Raw genomic sequence first — 24,526 nt, forward strand, 5'->3', positions numbered from 1 at the left:
CCCCCCCCACTTCCTCTGGAGCCCCACACCCCTGGAATTTGTTTTTGTCAGTCCTGGGGCTTGAACTCAGGGCCTGGGCACGCTGTCCCTGAGCTTCTTTTGGCTCAAGATTGGTGCTTTACCACTTGAGCCACACCTCTACTTGTGTTTTTTGTTTTTGTTTTTTTTTTTCTGGTGATTCATTAAAGAGTCTCACGGACTTTTCCTGCCCGAGCTGGCCTAGAACTCCAATCCTCCAGATCTGAGATCTGGTCCAGTCGTGGGGCCTGAACTCTGGGCCTGGGCGCTGTCCCTCAGCTCTTCAGCTCAAGGCTAGCGCTCTACCACTTGAGCCACAGCGCCACTTCTGGCTTTTTCTGCTTATGTGGTGCTTAAGAATCGAACCCAGGGCCTCAGGCATGCAAGGCAAGTGTTCTACCACTGAGCCACCTTCCCAGCCCCTCTTCTCCTTCTTTCTATGGCAGGTAGGAACCTCACGGGCTTTCCCTGCCCGGGCTGGCCTCCGATCACCATCCTCCGCCCTCAGCCTCCTGAGCCGCTAGGATGACAGGTGGGAGCCGCCGGCGCTCGGCTCCGGCCCAGCTTCATTCTGAGGCTGGGATCTTCCCCTGTGAGGATCCCCCCCACCCCAAACCCCCTGTGCTACCCTCACCCCCAGGCCCCGCCGCATGGTGTGTCATTCCCACCCACAGTGATCCAGAGTGGGTTAGGAAAATCGCCATTATTATTACAAGTGTGGCAGAGGTTGGGGGCGGGGAGGGGGAGTGTGAGGGTGGGGGCTGGCCAGTGGGTGGGCAGGGCAGGGCTGGGCTTGGGGGGGGGCGTACCAGCTGCAGGGCCAAGTTCCCAGCCCTGGACACTAAGGGCTCTCCTGTAGGCCCCGGGGCCCCTGGGGGAGGGAATCAAGTCTACTGGATGATGGACAGTTCCAGCGTCCGGTGGGGGGCCAGGCCTGGGGGCTTGTCCCGCCCCTGGGGTTGGGGGCGTGGCCTCTAGTCCCTCTGTGTGGCAGATGCAAGGGCCCTGGGGCTGGGCCTAGCTCCTCTCGGCCTTCTGCTGCCTCAGGGCCTGCAGGAAGACGCCCTTGACCTGGCCCAGCGTCTCGTGGTACACGCGGAAGTCCTCCTCCTTGCCCTGCAGGGCGCTGCCCAGGGCCGCCCTCAGCATCTCGTTCTCCTCCGCCAGGATGGCCAGCCTACATCACGGATCACCAGAGAGGCCTGAGTGGGGCTGGGAAGGCGGCTCGGAAGCCCCGGGTTTGATTCCTCGGGGCCACAGGCATGGAAAAAGTCCCAAGTGGCGCTGTGGCTCAAGTGGTAGAGCACCAGCCTTTAGCACAGAGAAGCTCAGGGACAGCGCTTAGGCCCTGAGTTCAAGTCCCAGGACTGGCAGCAAAATCAAAGAGTCTCATGGACTTTCCTGCCCGAGGCTGGCTTAGAACCACGATCCTCAGATCTCAGCCTCCTGAGTAGCTGGGATGACAGGCGTGAGCCACCTTTGCCAGGCCTGGTCCTTTCATTATCCTGACTGATCTCATATAAAGGCATTTGGGCCGGGCACCGGTGGCTCACACCAGTCATCCTAGCTACTTAGGAGGTTGAGATCTGAGGATTGCAGTTCAGAGCCAGCCTGGGCAGGAAAGTCGGTGAGACTCTCATCTCCAATAAACACCAGAAAAGTAGAAGTGGCGCTGTGGCTCAAGTGGTAGAGTGCCCACCTTGAGCTGAAGAGCTGAGGGACAGCGCCCAGGCCCAGAGTTCAAGCCCCACAATGGACCATAAAACCAAAGACAAAAACCCTGCCCCACCACACCCCCCTGTAAGACCAGCCTTCTGTACAAAATAGATACAAAAGGTTCCAGGAGCCCCACTGCCCACCCCTTCCCAGATACCTCTGCCCTTTCAGGAAGCGGGGAGGGGGGGCACAGTGGGGAGGAAAGGTTGGTACCTGGTGGTCAGTTCCTGGATCTGGGATTCCGCTGGTACATCCGAGAGCTCAGTAGCAGAAGACAGGTCTTTCCTCTCGCTGCTAGCTGGGTTGTGTTTGGTGGTGGAGGCAGGTGCACCTGCGGGGCCACGGCAGCCACTTTGTGCCACGAGGCCAGAACCCCCCCCACACACACACTCCTATCCCACCTCCAACCAGGGCTTTCTGTTTTCCTTTTCTCCCGCTGTGGCTCAAGGGGTCGAGCGCCAGCCTTGAGCCAAAGGGACAGAGCTCAGGCCCTGAGTTCAAGTCCCAGGGCCGGCATCTCCCCCCACCCCTTACCCCCCTCCTCCCAGGGGCCTTGCTACCTGCTTTGTTCCTGGAGGCTTTCTGCAGGGTCCGGCCCGACTCCAGGCGGTTCTTCTCCAGCCTCTGCTCCAGGACCACGGCCCGTTGCCTCTCTTCCTGGAGCCTCCGCTCAGCCTCCAGGAGTCTGCTGCTGCTCTCCTCCACCCTGGGCGGTTTACAGTGGGGGGGGCTGCAGGGCCAGGTTGGGGGCACGGCCTTGCACCCCCCCCCAATCCAGGCAGCTAGCTCACTGCCATAGATCCCGGCTACCAGGGAGGCCGAAGGGGGAGGATCACGATTTGAGGCTGGCTCTCATTCGCTTGTTTGTTGGTTCGTTCGTGTGGGTCACACAGGAACCCCGAGTTTAAAAAGACCACAACGACAAAATTCTGGGGGTTTTGGGGGGGGGGCCGAAGGGGGAAGAGGGGAGTTTCCAAGCCCACTGGAGGTCTTGGGGAAGGAAGCCAGCTCTCTCAGCAGGAGCGGACTGCGATCTTCCTTTTCTGCTGAGCTCAGACCACGATCCTCTCGATTGTGGCTAAAGCAAAGGCAGCCTGGCCCTGACTTGGTCTCCAGGCCTGGTCTCTGCATCGCCCGCAATCGGCACACCCTTCTGCTTTTAGGGCCCCCGTGCCCACAGATGGAGGCCACCTGCTAATCCCGGATCACCTCCCCCTCTACGTTAGCGTCTGTCACGATGGGTCCATCTGCACAAATCCTCTTTGCTCGGTAACATCAAGTGCTCACAGACCCAGCGGCAGGCAGCACCGAGCACATGATCACAAGACCATCCCGCCGTCCCCAGGGGGAGACATTTAGACAATTACTTGGCGCTGGGACCTGAAATACACTCGTGATCCTATTTCCTTTTTCTTTCTTTCTTTGTGCCAGTCCTGGGACTTGAACCCAGGGCCTGGACGCCATCCCTGAGTTTCTTTGTGCTCAAGTCTGGTGCTCTACCACTTGAGCCACGGCGCCGCTTCTGGTTTTTTTTTTCCTGTGACTGTGGTACTGAGGAGCTGAAGAGCTCAGAGACGGTGCCCGGACCCAGGGTTCAAGCCCCACAACTGACAAAAGAAACAAAGAATTCGTACTGGCACGAATAGCAAGTCTGATCTGAGCAAATTTGCTGAGTAGCAGAGGATGATGCATAATGTATGACCTCGCTTAAAAATTTATTACAGGCTGAAAACTGAAAAACAGAAATAGAAGGCTGCTGTGACTCAGTGGAGACGCAGCAGCGAACGGGAAGAAGTTGCAGCTCTTCTTTTTTTGTTCAGTCCTGGGGCTTGAACTCAGGGCCTGAGCGCTGTCCCTGAGCTTCTGGGTGGGTGCTCTACCACTTGAGCCACAGAGCCACATCTGGCTTTTTCTGTATACGTGGCGCTGAGGAATCGAACCCAGGGCTTCACGCATGCTAGGCGAGCACTCTAACCACTGAACCACCTGCCCAGCCCTGAGTTTTTCTTTTCCACTCAAGGCTGGCGCTCTACCACTTGAGCCACGCCTCCACCTCCGCCTTTTTGGCTGGTTCTATTGGAAATAAGAGTCTCATGGACTTTTCCTGCCCTGGGCTGGCTTCGAACTGTGATCCTCGGCTCTCAGCCTCCTGGGTAGCTTAAGGATGGATGATCGGTGTGAGCCACCGGACGCCCAGCCTAAGAGTTCTTGCTACGAGGCTCTCTGTTGCTCTTGTCTTGCTCTGACCCTTGGACTTGTGGAAACAAACACAAAACAAAACAAAACAAACCCCACATCTCCCTTCCACTTAATTGGACAGAACTGGTTTCTCCAATCTTCAAAGGGTACCACCTGATACTTGATCCCGGTGACTCTCAGCAGTGTCCTTTGTATTTTTTTTTTTTTTAACCCAGGGAGGAGGTCACATGGCTGAGCCACATGCTGGTCTGGGAACCTGCATTTCTTGCCAAGAAGGTCACTTGAGCAAGGAGCCCTGATTTATTTTGGCAGAGAGGTCAGCATCCTTTGGAGCTAAGCAGCTCTCCCGCAGTGCTCTTGTGTTTTTGCTTGTGCTCTTGTGGTTTTATTTTGTGCCAGTCCTGGGGCTTGAACTCAGGGCCTTGAGCTCTTGTTTGGCTTTGTTGTTGTTGTTGTTGGTTGTGGGGCTTGAACTCTGGGCCTGGGCGCTGTCCCTCAGCTCTTCAGCTCAAGGCGAGCGCTCTACCACTTGAGCCACAGCGCCACTTCTGGTTTTCTGGTGCCCCATTGGAGATCAGAGTCTCACGGACTTTCCTTGCCCGGGCTGGCTTTGAACCGTGATCCTCAGATCTCAGCCTCCTGAGTAGCTGGGATGACAGGCTTGAGCCACCAGCCCTGTATCCCCCAGCCGGCGCCCAGGATGGAGAGCTCGCGGGGTGCCCCTTGGTTACCGTTTCTGCAGGACGGTCACAAACTCCTGGAGCCGATCGCGCTCCACTTCGGTGGCCTGCCACAGGGCCTTGATCTCTGCCACCTGGGCCTGCCAGCCTTTGTGCTCTGGCGAGTCTGAGAACCTGGGGGGAAGGTGGAAGGCAGAGAGAGGAGGTCGTGAACAGCTGAGGACAACTGCTGGGCAGGTGGCTCAGTGGTTAGAGCGCTCACCTCGCGTGCAGGAAGCCCTGGCTTTGATTCCTCAGCACCACATACACAGAAAAGGCCAGGGGTGGCGCTGTGGCTCAAGTGGTAGAGCGCCCGCCCTTGAGCAAAATGAAGCTCAGGGAATGGCACCCAGGCCCTGAGTTTATTAAGCCCCAGGACCCCCACAAGATAAAATTCAAAGGAAGTGGGTCCGGGCGCACTGTAACTGGAGCTGACTGCCCAAGCGCAGCTCCGATGACAGAAGACGGGGTTCAGAAGCAGGGGGGACAATGCCGCCCTCTGTCCACCATTTTGGCACTGAGAACACAGGGCCCATTGATTCCCTGAGGCTTCATTCTCTACCAGATGCGGCCGAAGAGCCGAGCCCAGGGTATCAGTGACAGACTGGGGGCCGGGATGATTTAAAAGCCCCCCCCCCAGGTCAGGGAAGGTACTAGAAGCCAGAAGGGCCTGATGCTTCCTCTAGCCAGGTCTTCAAGGCTGAAGTCACCTGATTCTCCCTAGGACCCTCACCCCAAGTTCCTCATCTTTGTCACCCCATTTTTTATTTTTTGGTACTGCTAGTCCTGGGGTTTGAACTCGGGGCCTGGGCTGGTGCTCTACCCCTTGCACCGCTTCTGGCTTTTTTCTGGGGATGGGGTATGGAGGAATCGAACCCAGGGCCTTCGTCCATGCTAGGCGCGCGCTCTACCATGGAGCCACCTTCCCAGCCCCCATCTTTGGGCCTTTGAGTGGAGGGGCTGGTAAACACGGGGTAGGGGGACGGGGTGGGGGGCAGGTGCGTACCTGGGCGAGGTCTGGTGAGGGCTGGGCAGGGAGGGCCTGGTGAGCGCCGATTCCACCAGTGTGTGGCCAAGGCTGGACACAGAGCTGGACAAAGACGCGGCACGGGGTCCGTCAGAATTGGGGGAACCCGGGGGGAGCTTCTGGGGCCTCATTTCTGCATGTGAGCGCCACTTCTGGCTTTTTCTTGGGGGAGGGAGGATGGCTGGGAGATCCGTATGGCGCTTGCGGGAGCCTTTATTGTTGTCAGGGTCCTGACCCCAGGTGACAAAGGGCCTTTGAGCCACAGATCACTGGGTGTCTTTGAGGGTCTGAGGCCAGCCCAGAGAGGCTGTCACCCAAGCCACTGTCACCCAGCAGTGACGTGAACAAATGGCCCCGTGGGTGGGATCTTGTTAGGGAAAAAGAGGAACAGCCTTGGGATAAGGATTTACAAACTGGAAGGTTTTTGTCTTACAGGGGGTGTGAAGTGGGGGTGTGGGGGGGATGTGGGGTGTGTGTGTGTGTGTGTTCCTTTCAAGATGGAATTACAACATACTATCAGACTGCTCACGCAGTAGCCGAGGGTAAGGAAGGGTATATTGAAATGACTTGTGAACTGTTCATCTTCAATCAGCTTATGTCACTGTGTTTGGGCCTATTCACACTGGCCATTCGCAAGCAGACTGAACGTGAGCTCAGCCAATCGGAGCAGAGGGGCAGGGCCTGCTGCATCAGGGATAACCTATGTACCTATGTTTGACCCTACTTAAACCAGCCAATCAGGAGCAGACTGTGAATCTGAGCTCAGCGAATCCGAGCAGAGGGGCGGGGCCTGCTGCATCAGGGATAAATAGGGGGGGCCGGCCAGCCTGCTCTGAGTCGCTTGCTTGCCTGATCTCTGACTGATGGTCGTGCCCTTCTGCGTAGAAGTAACTTTGCCTGGCTGAGGCGATTCTGTGTTTTCCTGGCTATCACGGTGGCGATTCCAGTGGGTGGATTTATCATTGTGATCGCAGATTAATCAAACCAGACCCCTCCCTCCCCACCAAGCCCCCCCCCCAATCCACCCATCCCATCATTCTCTTACCGGGAAGATCCCAACCGGCCGGCATGATCGCCCGAGGAGCCCGCACACTTGCTGAAGCTCTGCTCCTCCGAGACCCTGGTGTGGGCAGGGCTGACCTCAGGACCACCGGCTCCCTCGCCCAGGCCTTTATTCCGAGGATACTGCAGGGAGACAGTGTGCTCAGGGCTGGGCGCAGAGGCTGGGAAGAAGTGGGGGTGGGTGGGAGCTGGGTGGGTGGGGCTCGGATTGATTTCTGGCTTTCAGGGGATATGAAAAGGGGCTTGTTTTTTCGGGGGACCAACAAAGAGAACAAATCAGGCTGGCTAGATTGGAGGCCAGTGACACCCGAGAAATGCCTCTCTTTCAGAAAGGGAGCCACAGCGCCACTTCTGGCCTTTTCTGTGTCTGTGGTTGCTGAGGAATCGAACCCAGGGCCTCGTGCATTCGAGGCGAGCGCTCTACCACTGAGCCACCTTCCCAGCCCCTCCTCTGGGGTCTCAGCTTAACTCTTACTTCCAAGTAAACTGTCCTTCTGCTCCTGCTTTTTCTCGCCTCATTATTCTATCTGGGTGGAATTCTGTTATTTTAACTTTCAACTAGTTTGGCTCTTGTAGTAAAGGTCCCAAATAATTCTGTGTGTGTGTGTGTGTGTGTGTGTGTGTGTGTGCGCACGCACACGCGCACACGTGCAAGTTCTAGGGCTTGAACTCAGGGCCTGGGCACTATCCTTGAGCTCTTTTGCTCCAGGCTGGTACTCTACCACTTGTGCCACAGGCCCACTTCTGGTGTTTTTTTTTTTTTTTTTGTCAGTCATGGGGCTTGAACTGTGGGCCTTTATCTCCAATCTTCAGTGAACCAACAAAAAACACCAGAACTAGCCGGGCGCTGGTGGCTCACGCCTGTAATCCTAGCTACTCAGGAGGCTGAGATCTGAGGATCGTGGTTCAAAGCCAGCCCGGGCAGGAGAGACCGTGAGACTCCTATCTCCAATAAACCACCAGAAAACCGGAAGTGGCGCTGTAGCTCAAGTGGTAGAGCGCTCGCCTTGAGCTGAAGAGCTGAGGGACAGCGCCCAGGCCCAGAGTTCAAGCCCCACGACCGACAAAAAAAAAAAAAACAACAAAAAACCCAGAAGTGATGCTGTGGCTCAAGGTGGTAGAGCTCTGGCCTTGAGCAGAAAAAGCTCAGGGATGGAGCCCAGGCCCTGAGTTCAAGTCCTAGGACTGGCACAAAATAACAACAATAATAATAATAGTAATGGCAGGAGGGTGGTGAAGCTGAAGAATCTCTAGCAGGGCAGGGATTACCACATGGGCCACCGCACGGCCCCCTGGGGCCCTCCCCCATTCCCCTGGGGAATGACAGCTGCAGGACAAAGCAGGTGGCCCCGAGGCTGGGGGAGGGGGAGGGCGGGCCCTGGAGCCTAGGACAGCAGAAGCGGATTGTTCTGGGGTCTATCTCCGACTGTGCCGTTCAACCCCCACCCGGTGCAGCCCTGAGCTGTGAGGCTCCTTTGTCTCAGACAGCCTCCTGTACCTGGCACAGAATTTTTCTCCCAGAAGCCACTGGTTCTCCCTCCCCCCTCCCTGCATCAGCCCCCACCACGGGAGGGGGGGGAGTGCCATCGAGCCCCCAAAGTGTCCAGAGTGGCACCATGAGGCAAAAGATGTGTGGGAGGCAGCCCGGGTGCTGGTGGCTCACGCCTGTCAGCCTAGCTACTCAGGAGGCTGCGATCTGGAGGACTGAAGTTCGAGGCCAGCCCGGGGGGGGGGGGGGGAGAGGGATAAATAAGTCTGTGAGACTCTGATCTCCAAGGAATCTCCCCCCCCCCCCCCCGCCCCAGTCAGGAAACCGAAGTGGTGCTGTGGCTCAAGTGGTAGAACGCTCGCCTTGAGCTGAAGAGCTGAGGGATGGCGCCCAGGCCCAGAGTTCCAGCCCCAGCTCTATGAGCCGGTGCGCTCGCTGCTCACCTGCTTGCTCAGCCGGTGCGCTCGCTGCTCACCTGCTTGCTCAGCTGGTGCGCTCGCTGCTCACCTGCTTGCTCAGCTGGCGTGCTCGCTGCTCACCTGCTTGCTCAGCCGGCCGCGCTCGCTGCTCACCTGCTTGCTCAGCTGGCCGATCTCCAGCTCCAGCTGCCGCACCTTGTCTTCCCGCTCGGCCACCATGGCCCGCAGCTGGGCCACGAGGCTGCTGCTCCGCTGCGCCTCGCTGTTGGCCCTCTGGTCCTCGGTGTGCTGGGACTTGCGCAGTTTCTCCTCCTGGAGGCTCAGGCTGCCCAAGATCTCTTGTAACTGCTTCAGCTGCTCCTGGAGGGGGGGGGCGGCGGGGCAGGGGTCAAGTCAGGCGCCCCCTCTTCTCCTGTCCTCAAATTCCCTCTTTTCCTGGTCAGTGGGGGGCCACATTAGCTGAGGTTTCCCCCCTCCCCTGGCAGGGAGGGCAGGATCACCAAAAGAAACCGGGGCTGGGAGCGTGGCTCAGTGGTACAGCACTCGCCTAGCACGCAGGAAGCCCTGGGTTCGAGTCCTCAGGGCCACAGACACAGAAAAAAAGCCAGGAGGGGTGCTAAGGTTCAGGTGGTAGAGCGCCAGCCTTGAGCAAAAAGCAGCTCAGGGACAGTGTCTAGGCCCTGAGTTCAAGCCCTGGGACTGGCAAAAAAAAAAAAAAAAAGGCGATCCCACCAGGCTAGCCGGTGGCTCACGCCTGTCCACCTGAGCTACTCAGGAGGCTGAGAAATAGAGGATCGTGGTTCAAAGCCAGCCCAGGCACGGGAAGTCTGTGAGATCTTTTCAAGAAGTTGGATGAGGAGGTGTCCCCCAAGTGGTAGAGCACCAGCCTCGAGCACAAAGGCTCAGGGAAAGCAGCCAGGCTCTGAGTTCAAGCCCCAGGACCAGTATGTACACACAGACACACAGACACACAGAGCCGCTGGCCTGGCCGGGGTATCTGGCTGGGTACCATGAGCGCATCGATGAGTTCGTCGTCATGTTTGCCCTTCTCCACCAGGGTCGCCATCTGGCTCTTGAGCGTCTTTACTTCGTTCGACAGCACCTTGTTGCGCGATTTCATGGCCTCCAGCTTCTTCTTCAGTTCCTCCAGCTCCCGCTGGAGGACATCGCGTTCGCCTGCGAGCTTCTGCGCGGTTGAAGAAAGGGAGAGAGTGAACCAGCGGGCCAGCGGCTTGCGTCCGTCACCCCAGCCACTCAGGAGGCTGAGATCTAGAGGGCTGCAGTTCCAGGCCGGGAAAGTCCTTGAGACTCTGATCTCCAGGGAAGCACCAGAAAACCCCCTGTGGCTCCTGCCTTGTACTTACAAGGCCCTGAGTTCAAATGTCAGGAACTGGCACACACACACACACACACACACAAGGCCCTGAGTTCAAATGTCAGGAACTGGCACACACACACACACACACACACACACACACACACACACACACACACACACACACACACACACACACACACACACACACACACACACACACACACACACAAACAGTGTTTTAGATGCAGAAGCTAGATGTAAAATATTCCAGGAAGTGGAAATGAGGTTCACTTTCTTTTCTTTTTGTCTTGTTTGCTCTTCTGGGAGAGACAAAGGGTGAACAAAGGCAGCCGTGGTCCTCACGGGACATGATGTGGAAAACGGACTCTACAAATTGTGGGTGGGGAACAGGAGGGAAAATCTGGGAGAGAGCAAGGGAAGAGGGGAGACATGGTCCAAAAATAGAAATGTGCAGGCTGGGAAGGTGGCTCAGTGGTAGAGTGCTTGCCTGGCATGCATGAGGCCCTGGGTTCGATTCCCTGGTGCCACATACACAGAAAAAGTTGGAAGTGGCGCTGTGGCTCAAGTGGTAGAGCACTAGCCTTGAGCCAAAGAAGCTCAGGGACAGTGCCCAGGCCCTGAGTTCAAGCCCAGGACTGCCCCCCCCCCAAAAAAAACTTAATACATGACTTATGGAACTGTAACCCCACCGTATATCTTTAGAATAACAATAGTTTTTTATTTTATTGTTTTGGTGGTGCTGGGGCTTGAACTCCAGGCCTGGGTGCTGTCCCTGAGCCTCTTTGGTGCTCAAGGCTAGTGCTCTACCACTTGAGCCACAGCTCCACTTTGGGTTTTCTGGTGGTTCAATGGAGATAGGAGTCTCATTGATTTTCCTGCCCGGGCTGGCTTTGAATCACGATCCTCAGATCTCAGCCTTCTGAGTAACTAGAAGCACAGGTGTGAGCCACCAGTGCCCGGCCCGCCCCCTTCCCCAAATTAAGTTATTTTAGGTATAGCATCCCCCATTTTCCAAAATAGGCCCCCCAAAGTTCACTGAATGGGCTAGGGGAGACCCCAGACACATGGCTCAAGATGGGCTGACAGGAAACCAGTGATCTACCGAGAAGAGCTGGGGTATCTTGGCTCTAAGAGCTCTAAGTGAGGGCTTTGGGGATCCTCAGCTGCCAATGGCCCTCACAAGTGGGGGTGCTGATCTGGATCTCAGAGTCTACCCCCAGTTCCTCCCCTCTTCCCCTCCCCGCCCGGCTGCCTCCCCCCCTCCACAGGGCCTGCCCTGACCTCCCAGCTCTCCTGTTTCTCCCTTTCCAGGCTGCGGATCCTCAGCAGGTTTTTGTCCTGTGCCGACAGCTTCTTCCTGTCTTGGTAGTTGGGAGACGCCTCTCTGGCTGTCTCCGTAGACCTGCCCTGCGTCTGCCCCAGCTGCTTCTCCAGCTCTCGGACCTGAGGGCGGTAGAGGAGGGCAACACGCACTGGTTGGCTGGGAAGGTGGCTCAGGGGTAGAGCGCTTGCCTTGCATGCATGAGGTCCTGGGTTCAATTCCTCAGTACTGCATACGCAGAAAAAGCCAGAAGTGGCACTGTGGCTCAAGTGGTAGAGCGCTCGCCTTGAGCTGAAGAGCTGAGGGACAGCACCCAGGCCCAGAGTTCAAGCCCCACGACCAACTAAAACGAAAACCAACACAAAACCAGATATTACGGCATTCCTATACCATGGTGTTGGGTGGGAAGATCTGAGTTGGCCCCTTGGATCACGCCTATAATCCCAGCATACCAGCTACTCGCTGTGATTATATTACTACTACTACTACTACTACTATTAGTCAGTCCTGGGGCTTGAACTCAGGGCCTGGGTGCTGTCCTTGAGCTTCTTTTGCTCGAGGTAAGTGGTCTACCACTTGATCCACAGCGCCACTTCTGGCTTTTTCTGTGGATGCGGTACTGAGGAATCGAACCCAGGGCCTCATGCATGTGAGGCAAGCACTCTACAAATTGAGCCACCTTCCCAGATCTTTACTTCTTCTCTTGAGAACCATCTTTTCAGTTCATTTGCCCACCCTTTTATTGGGTGACTTGTTCTTACTATTTTTATGATTTGTGCTGGAACTGGGACTTGAACTCAGGGCCTGGGCATTGTTCCTCAGCTTTTTAAAATATTTATTTATTTATTTATTTAGGTCAGTTGTGGGGCTTGAACTCTGGGCCTGAGCGCTGTCCCTCAGCTCTTCAGCTCAAGGCGAGCGCTCTACCACTTGAGCCACAGCGCCACTTTGGTTTTCTGGTGGTTTATTGGAGATAAGAGTCTCACGGACTTTCCTGCCTGGGCTGGCTTTGAACCGTGATCCTCAGATCTCAGCCTCCTGAGTAGCTAGGATGACAGCGTGAGCCACTGGCGCCCGGCAGCTTTTTTTATTTTTATTTTTGCTCAGGACTCGTGCTCTACAGTTTGAGCCACAGCTCAAGTGAACTCAGTAGAGTTCATGCAAGTAAACACTGACAATTCTTTTTTTTTGCCAGTCATGTTGCCTGAAGTCTGGGCCTGGGCACTGTCCCTCAGCTCTTCAGCTCAAAGCTAGTGCTCTACCACTTGAGCCACAGCGCCACTTCCAGCTTTTTCTGCTTATGTGGTGCTGAGGAATTGAACCCAGGGCCACATGCATGCAAGGCAAACATTCTACCACTGAGCCACCTTCCCAGCCCCCCCCTTTTTTTTAAATTCCCACCCCTCTACCCAGAGCTGCCATTGCTGTTGATTTCCAGGATCTCATGGTAGACCCTCCCAAGAATGAAGGCCATCAGAAATAATGATCCCAAAGTTCCAGGGGGTGAAAATAAATAGTATTATAGCAATAATAATAATCATCATAATAAATCACGCGCATTCTCGCGTGTTTTTCCTGCTGAAGGGCAGGAGGGGGTGGGGCTCTAGCACTGCTGGGTGCTTCACGCACGCTGACAAGTCTCCCCATTCACAGGTAGGAAGACTGAGGCCTGGAGAGGCCGCGGGGTGCCCGGGGTTCGCAGAGCAGGAAGAGGGAGGAAGAGAGGGAGGGCTGGGGTTTGAATGTAAGCAGTCCCCTCTTTCTGGGCCTCCTCCTTGCCCCTAGCTACTGCTGGTATGTCTCAAAATAGGAGAGAGAGAGAGAGAGAGAGAGAGAGAGAGAGAGAGAGAGAGAGAGAGAGAGAGAGAGAGAGAGAGAGAGAGAGAGGGGCTAAATTTCATTGGCTCATGAAAACTTTCAAAAGATTCCAAGCCTCTGGACCAAACTAGCGGAGCAGGGGGTGGAGAGAGGGAGAAGAATCCAATTACAACAGACTCGCAGATTTCCATAAACTTGTTGGGCGTGTGTGTGTGTGTGTGTGTGTGGGGGGGGGGGAATTCCAACCAAAGACCTTGGCATTGTTTCCGTTGCCTGGCGTGGGGGTGGGTGTGACATGTGTGTTTATTTGTGAAGTGAGCAAATTAGAAGCAGGCTGGGCTGGGGAGATACTGTGGAGCCGCTGTCTCTGCTGTGTGTTCTGCAGGTTTTCTCCTCCCCACCCCCACCCCCCGCCCCCCACACACAGAGCAAGCCCACCAGCTGCTCACCTTGCCCTGCAGAACAAGGATCTGCTGGGCCCGGCCCCGCCAGGACCCGGGCGACCACAGGAGTTGTTGAATGTTGACGTCCTCGCCAACTTCGCTGACCAGAACCTGCAGGGAAGCAAGGTGTTCGGTGTGGCTGAGACAGACAGACAGAGCCAGAGACAGGGAGGAGAGAGAGAGACAGAAAGGAGAGACAGACAGACAGACAGATACAGAGGGGAAAGAGTGACAGAGACAAGAGAGACAGACAGAAAGGCAAGAAAGCGGGCTGGGAAGGTGGCTCAGTGGTAGAGCGCTTGCCTTGCATGCATGAGGCCCTGGGTTCGATTCCTCAGCACCACATAAGCAAAAAGAAAAAACGCCGGAAGTGGCGCTGTGGCTCGAGTGGTAGAGCGCTAGCCTTGAGCTGAAGAGCTGAGGGACAGCGCCCAGGCCCAGAGTTCAGGCCCCACGACTGGACCCTCCCCCCCCCAAAAAAAAGAAAGACAAGAAAGACAGAGACAGAGAGGAGACACAGATACAGACAGGGAGGAAAGACAGAGGAAGAGGGAGAGACAGAGACAAGAGAAAGAGACAGAGAAGAGGGAGAGCAGGGAGGGGATTCATCCAAGAGTCAATGCTGGGTGCGGGGCTCCTGGAAGGCCCCAGCCTTCACGCCCCCCTCCCCCTCTCCCTCCTAGCCTTAGAGGCAGGGCCTCCACAGGCCAGCCTCCAACGCTTTCCCAGGCCAGCTCTCCCTCGGGGAAAGAGGAGACCGTCACTTTTGCCATCTCCTAAGTGATATTTAGAGTATCCAAGGAGTGGCCAGCAGGGCCCAGCCCGGGCCCCTCGCCTGCCCACCCACCTTCCCTCCCTCCTCTCCTCTCTCTCTTTTCGGTGTTGGTACTGGGGCTTAAATGCAAGGGTCTCGCACTTTTGCCTTTTTTTTTTTTTTTTGCTCAATGCTGGTGCTCTACTGCTGGAGCCAACGCTCCACTAATAAATTTTGTTTTTTGTTCTGGCAGTTTGTTGAAGATCAGTCTCTCGGAATGTATCTGCCTGCGCCGGCCTCCAATCACAATCCTCAGACTGCAGCCTCCAGAGCTGGGAGGTGGTATCCAGCTGGGACCCCTTTGCTCCTGATGTGTTCAGGATCGTGCAAGTTTCCAATGTCTGCTGCTGCTTTCAGCCTGGTCCGTGAGACACTTAACTTCCATGGAACCACCAGAAAACCAGAAGTGGCGCCGTGGCTCAAGTGGTAGAGCGCCCGCCTTGAGCAAAAAGCAGCTCAGGGACAGCGCCCAGACCCTGAGTTCAAACCCCACAACTGACAAAAGAAAACCCAACAGCAGTGCATTCTAGCTTTGTCCCCTGGGCGCCGTGGAAGCCCGGGCTTGGATTCCCATCTGGCAAGCTAAGTAAGTCTCTGGCCCTTGTGTCCACAGTAGAACATTGTTCTGGAACTCTTGGCGAGTCTGAGTGGTTCTAGCAGAGGAGGTGGGTGCCAGAGGATCCACTGTGTCCGTACAAATCAACCACCGCGCAGCTGGGCCCTGCTGGGCTGTGCCCCAAGTCTGAGCATTTTCTTTTTCCTTTGGAAGGAGTCTTTTTGTTGTTGTTTTGGGTGCAGGTCCCGGGGCTGGAACCCATGGCCTGGGATCTGTCCCTGAGCTTCTTTCGCTCAAGGCTAGCGCTCTTGAACCCCAGTGCCACTTTCCGGTTTCTTGGTGGTTCATGGGTGATCAGAGTCTCATTGTTCTTTCCTGGACCCCTCCACTCCCCTTAATCGGGGGGGGGGGGCGCTGGCTTGAGAACCAAGATCCTCTGGATCTCAGCCTCCTGAGTAGCTGGGATGATGGGCTTAAGCTGGCTTGGAACCCAGAGTTGGGGATGGGGGTGGGGGTGGGTGGGATTGGAGGCAGCCAGACAAGAAATCCCAAGCCCTGCCTTGGTAAAGAACCTTCTGGGTCATCCGCAGCTCCTGCCTCATGGACTGGATCTGGTTCCGCAGGTCGCTCATCTTCAGGTTGGTGGCAGCCAGCTTTTCCTGCAGTGCTTTGACCTCTGGCATCTCTAGCTGTGGCTAGGGGGGGAGAGGGGGAGGGAGAGGGGGAGGGAGGGGCAGGACAGGAAGTGTGGTCACCAGCTGCCTTTACAGTAGTGATCATCACAGCATCTGTCCCATCGCCAACCTAGGCCTTGACATGGAGAACATGGAACGAATCTGTGCCCGTCCTGGGACTTGAACTCAAGGCCTCAGCCTGCTGTCCCTGAGCTTTGTTTCATTTGCATCCAAGGCTGGTTGGTGCTCTACCACTTGAACCACAGCCCCGTTTCCAGCTTTTTTTTTTTGAGGGGGTGGTTCATTGGAGATTAAAAGAGTCTCGTGGCTGGCTCAACGCCTGTCATCCTAGCTACTCGCGAGGCTGAGATCTGGAGGATCGTGGTTTGAGGCCAGCCTGGGCAGGAAAAGTTCCCCGTGAGACTCTTCTCTCCAATGAACCATCAGAAAATCAGAAATGGTGCTGTGGCTCAACGTGGTAGAGCGCTCGCCTTGTGTACAAAGAGGCTGGGGGACAGCGCCCCAGGCCCTGAGTTCAAGTCCCACGATGTACACACACACACACACACACACACACACACACACACGCATGCTTTTATTTGTGTATTATTTTTTTTCCTGTGGCTGCTTCCCCTTCCCTCTTCCTTTGTCCGGCATGGATGGATGGGCCTAGACTAACAATCTCTGAGTACGGCTGAGGGTGAGGAGATACCTCATATCAAGAGTATGGCTCCAGTAAGGCAGGTACTTCTGTAGTACCAGACTGAAGGGGTGGAGGTGGGGGGTAAGCTGACTCAGCCTGTTCTACTTCGCAGCTCTCTTGCTGCTGCTCAGAGTGAAGTTCCAGAGGCTTCTATGGTGGGCTGTTTTCTTTGGGGAGGGGTGGGGGAGGTGGAGAAGAGTGGGGGAAAACTCCAGAAACGCAGTCTGTGGGGGAGCTCAGATCTCAGGCCTGAGAAAATGCCAGCCTCGGGGAGCAGGGGAAGAGATGCAGCATGCTCTGGAATTTGGCCTACGAGGCTTGGGACCAGAAAAGGGCCTTGGGCACCAGGCATCTGGGCGTAGCTGGGCCTGGGCCCTGCATGGTGTGCCAAAGAAAATAGCATTTCTCTTTTTCTTTTTGCCAGTCCTGGGGCTTGAACTGAGGGTCTGGGCGCTGTCCCTGAGCTCTTCAGCTCTAGGCAAGCGCTGTACCACTTTTGGGCCATATAGATGGCGCCACTTCCGGTTTTCTGGTGGTTTGTTGGAGAGAAGTAGTCTCATGGCTTTTCCTTGCCCGGGGCTGGCTTGGAACCGTGATCCTCCGGCTCTCAGCCTCCTGAGTAGCTAGGATGATAGGCGTGAGTCACTGGATTCTGCCTGTACTTTTTGGGGGTTCAAGTTCCTTTTCCCTCCTGGGATCTAGGCTATAGTCATTCAGTCTACAGCCACAGAAAGGTCTAGAGCTTTCTCTGCACCACTCTTCCTGGAAGGTCCTTCTAGTCTTTCTTCTTCAGGGCCTGCTTTGAGTCCCTGTACCATAGGACTTAAATCCTAAGCCAGGCGCCGGTGGCTCCCGCTTGTCATCCTAGCTACTCAGGAGGCTGAGATCTGAGGATCATGGTTCAAAGCCAGCCCAGGCAAGAAAGTGGGGTACAGGGGGCCCCAAAGGGATTCTAGCTGCAGGAGGTGGGGGGGGGGAGCTCCAGGTGCTTTCTCTCCCAGAGGTTCCAGAACAAAAGAGAATTCATACCTGGGCCTTCAATGGCTTGGCATCTTCGTCGCTTGTCTTCCTGGTTGGCAGCTGGGCCCGGGCTGCCAGCAGCTGGAAAAGCAAACCTGGCATTTTATATTTCATGGTGTTAGGCAAGGGCCCAGCGCCCCCCCCCCAAACCCAGCCCCCTACCCCCAACTTTTCACTTGCCTTGGGATGGTTCATGGGAGAATCTGCAGGGGCTGGGAGAGGGTTTCATCCATTGTCTGTCTCCATTCCCCAACCTCATGCTAACACTAAGGACCCCGCGAGGTGCTGATAGCTTGAGCAACAGCCATGCACCGACACACACACAGCCCCTACCCCCTGAGAGTTCTAGAAACACAGAGAAGGATGTACTTGAGGTCATGAAGGTGCTAAGCCTGCTGTAAGCAGGGAAACTGAGGCTGTAATGACTCCTTCCTTCCTTCCTCCTCCATCTTTTTCTCTTTCTTCCTTTCTTCTTCTCTTCCCTTTCCCTCCTCTTCCCTTTCTCCCTCCTTCTCTTTCTCTATTTCTTTCTTCTCTTCCCTTTTTCTCTCCCTCCCTCCTTCCCTTCCTTCCTTCATACTTCCTTCCTTCCTTCCTCCTTCCCTCCCTTCCTTCCCCCTTCTTCTTTCTTCTCTTTCCTCTTTCCCTTTCCTTTCTCTTCCCTCTTTCCCTTTCTTTTCTTTCCTTTGTGTTTTGGTGGGTCATGGGGCTTGAACTCTGGGCCTGGGCACTGTCCCTCAGCTCTTCAGCTCAAGGCTAGTGCTCTACCACTGGAGCCACAGCGCCACTTCCGGTTTTCTGGTGGTTTATTGGAGATAAGAATCTCATGGCCTTTCCTGCCTGGGCTGGCTTTGAGCTGCGATCCTCAGATCTCAGCCTCCTGAGTAGCTAGGATGACAGGCGGGAGCCACTGGCGCCTGGCTGGGCCTTTTATACTCTTGCTTGGCTTTTTTCCTCAAGGCTGGCGCTTTGCTACTTGAGCCACACTTCCACTAATAGCCTTTTGCTGGTTCATTGGCGATGAGAGTCACATGGACATTCCTGCCCAGGCTGGCTTCAAACTCCCGGGTCCCCTTGGGAAGAGGCGGCAGGCCCTCACCTCCCGCTCCAGCTCCTGGATGCGGCCATTCAGCTGCTTCACCCTGGTCTTCGCTCCCTCAGACTCCGCCATCAGCACCCGGTTCTTTTTGGACAGCTCAATGATTTTGGTGGCAACCACATCTCCAGCCATACTGGAAGTCCCTACAACCAGAGAGGGGTGGTGGGGTCAATAGGAAATCCAGCCTGCTCATCAACTCCGGGTCTACAGGTCTATATTATATTATTATTATTATTATTGCTGGTCTTGGGGATTGAACTCAGGGCCTGGATTCTGTCCCAGTGCCTCTTGGTGTTCAAGGCAAGTGCTCTACCATTTGAGCCACAGCACCACTTCCGGTGTTGAGTGGTTCACTGGACATAAGAGTCTCACAGCGAATTTTCTGCCTGGCCTGGCTTGGAACCACGATCCTCAGATCTCAGCCTCCTGAGTAGCGAGGATGACAGGTGTGGGCCACCAGTGCCTGGTCATCCTTGGAACTTTCTAGGCCTGCTTGACTTGGAGCTTTGCCCGGGAGTGAGCATTGGCAGACGCTGGTGCAGCTGAGCTCATGCTCTTCTGGCCAGCTGGTGACTCACAGAAAGCAGCCAGGCAGGGGGACAGGGGAACAGAGGTAGGGTCACCCTGGCCAGGCCTTGCTACGCCCCCGATGTTTGAGCTAAATCCAGTGCTGCTAAGATGGCCTGATTGTTTATTCCAGATTTTTTTTTTTTTTTTTTTTTTGTCGGTCGTGGGGCTTGAACTCTGGGCCTGGGCGCTGTCCCTCAGCTCTTCAGCTCAAGGCGAGCGCTCTACCACTTGAGCTACAGCGCCACTTCCGGTTTTCTGGTGGTTTATTGGAGATAGGAGTCTCACGGTCTCTCCTGCCCGGGCTGGCTTTGAACCGCGATCCTCAGATCTCAGCCTCCTGAGTAGCTAGGATTACAGGCGTGAGCCACCAGCGCCCGGCTCCAGATTTTTTTTTTTATATTTTTGGTGGGGAGACAAAATAGATCCCAATGTAAATGCACATGCTCATCTAGCAGATATTTAAGTGTGTTTCTACCACGTGTGTGTGTGTGCGCTGATCCTGGGGCTTGCTAGCACTCTACCACTAGAGCCACAGCTCAAGTTTTGTTTTTGTTTTTGTTTTCAGTTGTTCATTGGAGACAGGAATCTCAAACCTAGTGCCGATGGCTCCCGCCTGTCATCCTAACTCCTCAGGAGGCTGAGATCTGAGGATCTAGGTTCAAAGCCAGCCTGGGCAGGAAAAGCCGTGAGACTTTTCTCTCTATGAACCACTAGAAAACCAGAAGTGGCGCTGTGGCTCAAGTGGTAGAGCGCTTGCCTTGAGCTGAAGAGCTCAGAGACAGCGCCCAGGCCCAGAGTTCGAGTCCCATGACTGACAATAAACAAAATAAATAAATAAATACATACATAAAACTGGGCTGGACAGAGGTGAATACAACTGACCCCTTGCTCTGTCTCTTGGGTCCTTGCTTTCTGGTCTCAACATGGCTGCTGAGCACAAGCCATTTGGGCTTGGGGGGGGGTGTCGGTGGGGGGAGGTGGTAGCATCATGGTGGAGCTACCTGTGAGGGCCAATCTGTCCTCTTCAATTTTCTTTTTGAGGTGCTGAATCTCAAAGTCCCTCTCCTTCAGCAGCTTGTACAGTCGTCCGTTCTCGTCCACCGCCTCCCTGAGCTCCTCCCGCAGCTGCTGGATCTCATCTTCCAACACCCTGCGTAAGCAAAGGGTCCCAATGCATCACTGGGATTGTGTATGTCCTGGGGGGGGGGGGGCCGGTGTCCCAGGCCTCCCTGCCTAGGTTTGGTTTGCGATGCCCAGGATGGCCACTAGGGGGAGATCGCGGTGCATTGTTAGCCCTTGTGGAAATGTAATAATAAAAAGTCCTTCACTGTAGAACTAGTGTGAGCTAAGATAACCAGATTTCTGCCCAGCAGTCAGAGGGGAAAGACGATCCGAGCAACACTGTTTCTTAGCTGACTTTGAAAGAGCTATGACATTTCCCAACTGGGGCAGGCAAGCTGGTAGCTCATGCCTGTCATCTCAGCTACTCGGGAGGCCAAGATCTAGGGGTTCGAAGCCAGCCTGGGCAGAAAAGTCTGGGAGACTCCTATCTCCAATAAACTACTCAAAAGAGCCAGAAGTGGCGCTGTGGCTCAGATGGTAGAGCGCTAGCCTTGAGCACAAAGAGATGCAGGCCCTGAGTTCAAGCGTCAGGACTGACAAAAAAAAAAAATCGCTTTTGAGGGAACGCACATGAAGAGACAGCATGGTCAAAAACAAAAACAAAAACAACCCCCCCAAATGTACTCATTTACCTGACTTACAAAATGGTAATCTCTTTGTACAACACTGTCATAATACCAATAAAACTATATTACATTTTTTATTTTTATTTATTTATTTATTTATTTTTTTGGTCTGGTCGTGGGGCTTGAACTCTGGGCCTGGGCACTGTCCCTCAGTTCTTCAGCTCAAGGTTAGCGCTCTACCACTTGAGCCACAGCGCCACTTCCGGCTTTTTTCTTTTTGCCTATGTGGTGCTGGGGAATCGAACCCAGGGCCTCATGCATGCAAGGCAAGCGCTCTACCACTGAGCCACCTTCCCAGCCCTACATTACATTTTTTAAAGTCCACTTTTTTTTTTTCTTGCTGGTCCAGGGATTTGAACTCAGAGTCTTGGTACCATCCCTGAGTTTCTTTTGCTCAAGGCTAGTGCCCTACCATTTGAGCCACAGCACCACTTCTGGCTTTTTCTGCATTTATGGCACTGAGGAATCGAACCAGGGCTTCATGCATGCGCTCTACCACTAAGCCACCTTCCCAGCCCCTGTTGGGCCTGTTTTTTTACCTCTGTTCAAAGATGCTCTTGAGATTCTGCTCGTCTGTTTGGAGGAAGCTGAGGCCATCCGGGATCTCCAAGGTCTCTTTTGGATCCTCTGCTGGGCTTTGATGGCTCATCTCCTTTTCCTTCTTTTTCTCCATCTGCTTCTGTAGCCTGCGATGCTGTAGCTCCTGCATCGCCTTGAACTGGAGCCTCAAAATATCCTGGGAGCTCTCCTCTGTGGTCATCTTGCCCTTCAGAGTCAGAAGAGAAGTCTGGGGCAAAACTACACACCAAGTGCTTAGCACCAAAAAACCCCCGGTTTGCAGCTCCAGCCTGGAGTTTCTTGCTAAGGTCATGTTTTGAGGCCAGCCTGGGCCAGGAAAGTCCATGAAACTCTTTTTTTTTTTTGGGTCCGGTCTTGGGGCCTGAACTCTGGGCCTGGGTGCTGTCCCTCAGCTCTTCAGCTCAAGGCTAGCGCTCTACCACTTGAGCCACAGTGCCACTTCCGGCTTTTTTCTGTTTTCTAGGTGCTGAGGAATCGAACCCAGGGCCTCAGGCATGCAAGGCAAGCGCTCTACCACTGAGCCACCTTCCCAGCCCCTCCATGGAACTCTTTATGTCTATGTATCAGCAAAGAGCTAGACGTGGAGCTGTGGCTCAAATGGGAGAGTGCCAGCCTTCCGTGAAATGCCAAGGAAGAGTGCGAGGCCCTGAGTTCAAGCCCCAGTAGAGGTACACACATACATGCACACACACACACACAAAATTATGTTCTTTTTTGGTGGGTCATGGCTCTTTTGGCTCAAGGCTGGCGCTCTACCACTTTGAACCACAGCACCACTTCCCAGTGGAAGTGGACGACCACTTTTCTGGTGGTTCGTGGGAGATGAGAGTCTCGCCAGACTTTCCTGGGGCTGGTTTTGAACCACGATCCTACGGATCTCAGCCTCCTGAGTAGCTAGGATGACAGGCATTGAGCCACGGGGTGGATTGGGCTCAAAATTATCATTATTTTCCAATTCCCAGTAACATGAGGTCCACCCTGCCCCCCCATGGCAGGAAGAAAGACCCCCTCCCTACCCCCCCTCTCCTCCATTCTCCATCAAGACACCAAGAGGAGGCCTCTGCAGGAGGCCTAGGGGATGGTGGGGGAAGCCAGGGCTGGGAGTGGGGGTTTGCCATGTCTGGTGGTCCAGCATCCTCCCCACCCCTGCCCAGCCTCTGCTCCGTGCTTGGCTGTTACAGCTCGGGTGGCCCCGAGTTCGAGTCCAGCCGCCGACCGGAACTTCGGGGCAGGCTGTGCGTCCGGCCCTCAGACACCTCACTTCCGCCTTGCGGGGCGGGGGGGGGGAGGGTGTGTGGGGGACCCCCCCCACCCCGGGACTTACGGCGGCGGCCTCCCCGCGTCTCGCTCTCGATTTTTTAATTGTCTTATGATTTTGGCGGGAGCGGCGTCGGCGTTCTCCAACCAACCCCCCCCTCCACCTCGTCGCTGCCGCCGCCGCCGCCGCTGCCGCGCTGCCCCTGGCAACCGTCTCCCGGGCAACGCGCCACGCCCCTCCGGTGACGTCAGCGCGGCGACGCACGGACACAGCCAGCCCCGCCCCTGGAGACCGTTTCCCAGGCAACGCGTCCCGCCCACCCCTCCGGCGACGTCAGCGCGGCGACGCACGGACACAGCCAGCCCCGCCCCTGGAGACCGTTTCCCAGGCAACGCGTCCCGCCCACCCCTCCCTCCGGCGACGTCAGCGCGGCGACGCACGGAGGCCGAGAGCGACGGGGGCCGAGGAGGCCCTGGAAGGCGCGCCCGGGCCGAGGCCGGGGCACGTCGGGCCTGCGCGGCGGCCCGCAAGGACGCGGTGACCTTGAGACGAGCTGTTTTAGGTTTGCTTTTTTAAAATGTAAATGAGGGATCCCAGAGGAGTTGGAACGGGGCTGAGGTCACCTTGACTGGAGCCGCCCCGGGTCCTCACTCCATTCCATTCATACTGCATTTACTTATGCATATTACGCTGGCATGCCTGCACTGTGCAATTACGGTCCATTTCATACTCTACACACATACTATATTTTGTATAGTAATTATGCACTATATTATATAGTATTTTTATATACAATACATTTATATACTAAATAAGTCTATACTAGTTATAGATTACATTATATAGTCTATTTTATATATGTACTTATATGCTAAATAATAGTTTAGACAATGTATTTATATACTATATTATGTATCTTATGTACATTTTATATTATATACTATATCATAGTGTTTTATATATATTTACATGCTATGTAATATAGTATGTATGCGGGGCGCAGGTGGCTTATGCCTGTCATCCTAGCTACTCAGGAGGCGGAGAGCTGAGGATCGCCCGGGGAGGTAAATCCATGAGACATCTTATCTCCAATGAACCATCGGAATACCAGAAGTGGTGCTGTGGCTCAAGGGGTAGAGCGCTCGCCTTGAGCTGAAGAGCTGAGGGACAGCGCCCAGGCCCAGAGTTCAAGCCCCATGACTGGCAAAAAACAGTATGTATACTATGTTATATATCTATGAACTATATTAGTGTATTTTATACAATATATATTAGTGTATTTTATATATATTTATGTACTATATAATATAGTATATTTTATATAATACATAAATACTAGTGTATTTTGTATTATATAATACATATCTATGTGCTATGTTATATATTTTATATATATTTTATACGTTTATATATTTTTTATTACCTTTAATAGTTCTACATGCTGGTGGCTCAAGTGGTAGAGTGTCAGTCTTGAGCAAAAGAAGCTCAGGGACAGCGCCCAGACTGAGTTCAAGCCCCAGGACCTCAAAGAATAAAATAAAATTGCTGTACAAAAAGGGAGACTCTTCAACATGGCAGTCTGAGAGTACAATGCCTCTTGATCATTCTCCTCCATTCCTTCCAACCCATCTCCTCTATTTTCTGTCTTCTTTTGTCACTCATGGGCTTGAACTCAGGGCCTGGATACTGTCCCTGTACTCTTTCACGGAAAGCTAGCCTTCTACCACTTTGAGCCACAGTGCCACTTCGTTTTCCAGTGGTTCCTTGGAGATAAGAGTCTCATGGACTTTCCTGTCTGGGTTGGCATGGAACCATGATCCTCAGATCTCAGCCTCCTGAGTAGTTAGGATGACAGGTGTGAGCCACCCGTGCCGGGTAAAATTGACTTCCAAGTATTTGAATTTTATCTTTTTGTTGTTGTTGTTGTTGTTGTTC

General features: G+C 54.6%; 1 protein-coding gene across 1 annotated transcript; it reads right to left on the reverse strand.

Moving 5' to 3' along the window:
- Positions 1–736: 736 nt before the first annotated feature.
- Ccdc13 (coiled-coil domain containing 13) lies at positions 737–22,756 on the reverse strand. The gene is made up of 16 exons (XM_070017426.1): positions 22,658–22,756; positions 21,294–21,520; positions 20,008–20,156; positions 18,437–18,579; positions 17,347–17,418; positions 15,513–15,635; positions 13,577–13,681; positions 11,270–11,431; positions 9,659–9,835; positions 8,803–9,009; positions 6,725–6,864; positions 5,659–5,742; positions 4,665–4,787; positions 2,295–2,440; positions 1,948–2,065; positions 737–1,195 (listed from the first exon to the last, which is right to left on the reverse strand). The coding sequence occupies exons 2-16, from the start codon at positions 21,512–21,514 to the stop codon at positions 1,036–1,038; spliced, it is 2,130 nt and encodes a 709-aa protein (XP_069873527.1). The 5' UTR covers positions 21,515–21,520; positions 22,658–22,756; the 3' UTR covers positions 737–1,035.
- Between the last annotated feature and the right edge of the window lie 1,770 nt (positions 22,757–24,526).

The sequence above is a fragment of the Dipodomys merriami genome, unplaced genomic scaffold, assembly GCF_024711535.1.
Source record: "Dipodomys merriami isolate MVZ:Mamm:240054 unplaced genomic scaffold, mDipMer1.0.p SCAF_125, whole genome shotgun sequence".
NCBI lineage: Eukaryota > Metazoa > Chordata > Mammalia > Rodentia > Heteromyidae > Dipodomys > Dipodomys merriami.

Coding starts and splice junctions, on each gene's coding strand:
- Ccdc13 (XM_070017426.1), bottom strand. CDS start 21,514: ATGACCACAGAGGAGAGCTCCCAGGATATTTTGAGGCTCCAGTTCAAG. Junction 15,636..17,346: donor CCAAGCCATTGAAGGCCCAG/GTATGAATTCTC, acceptor CTCCCCCCCTAG/CCACAGCTAGAGATGCCAGA. Junction 5,743..6,724: donor GGCCGGTTGGGATCTTCCCG/GTAAGAGAATGA, acceptor GTCTTTGTCCAG/CTCTGTGTCCAGCCTTGGCC.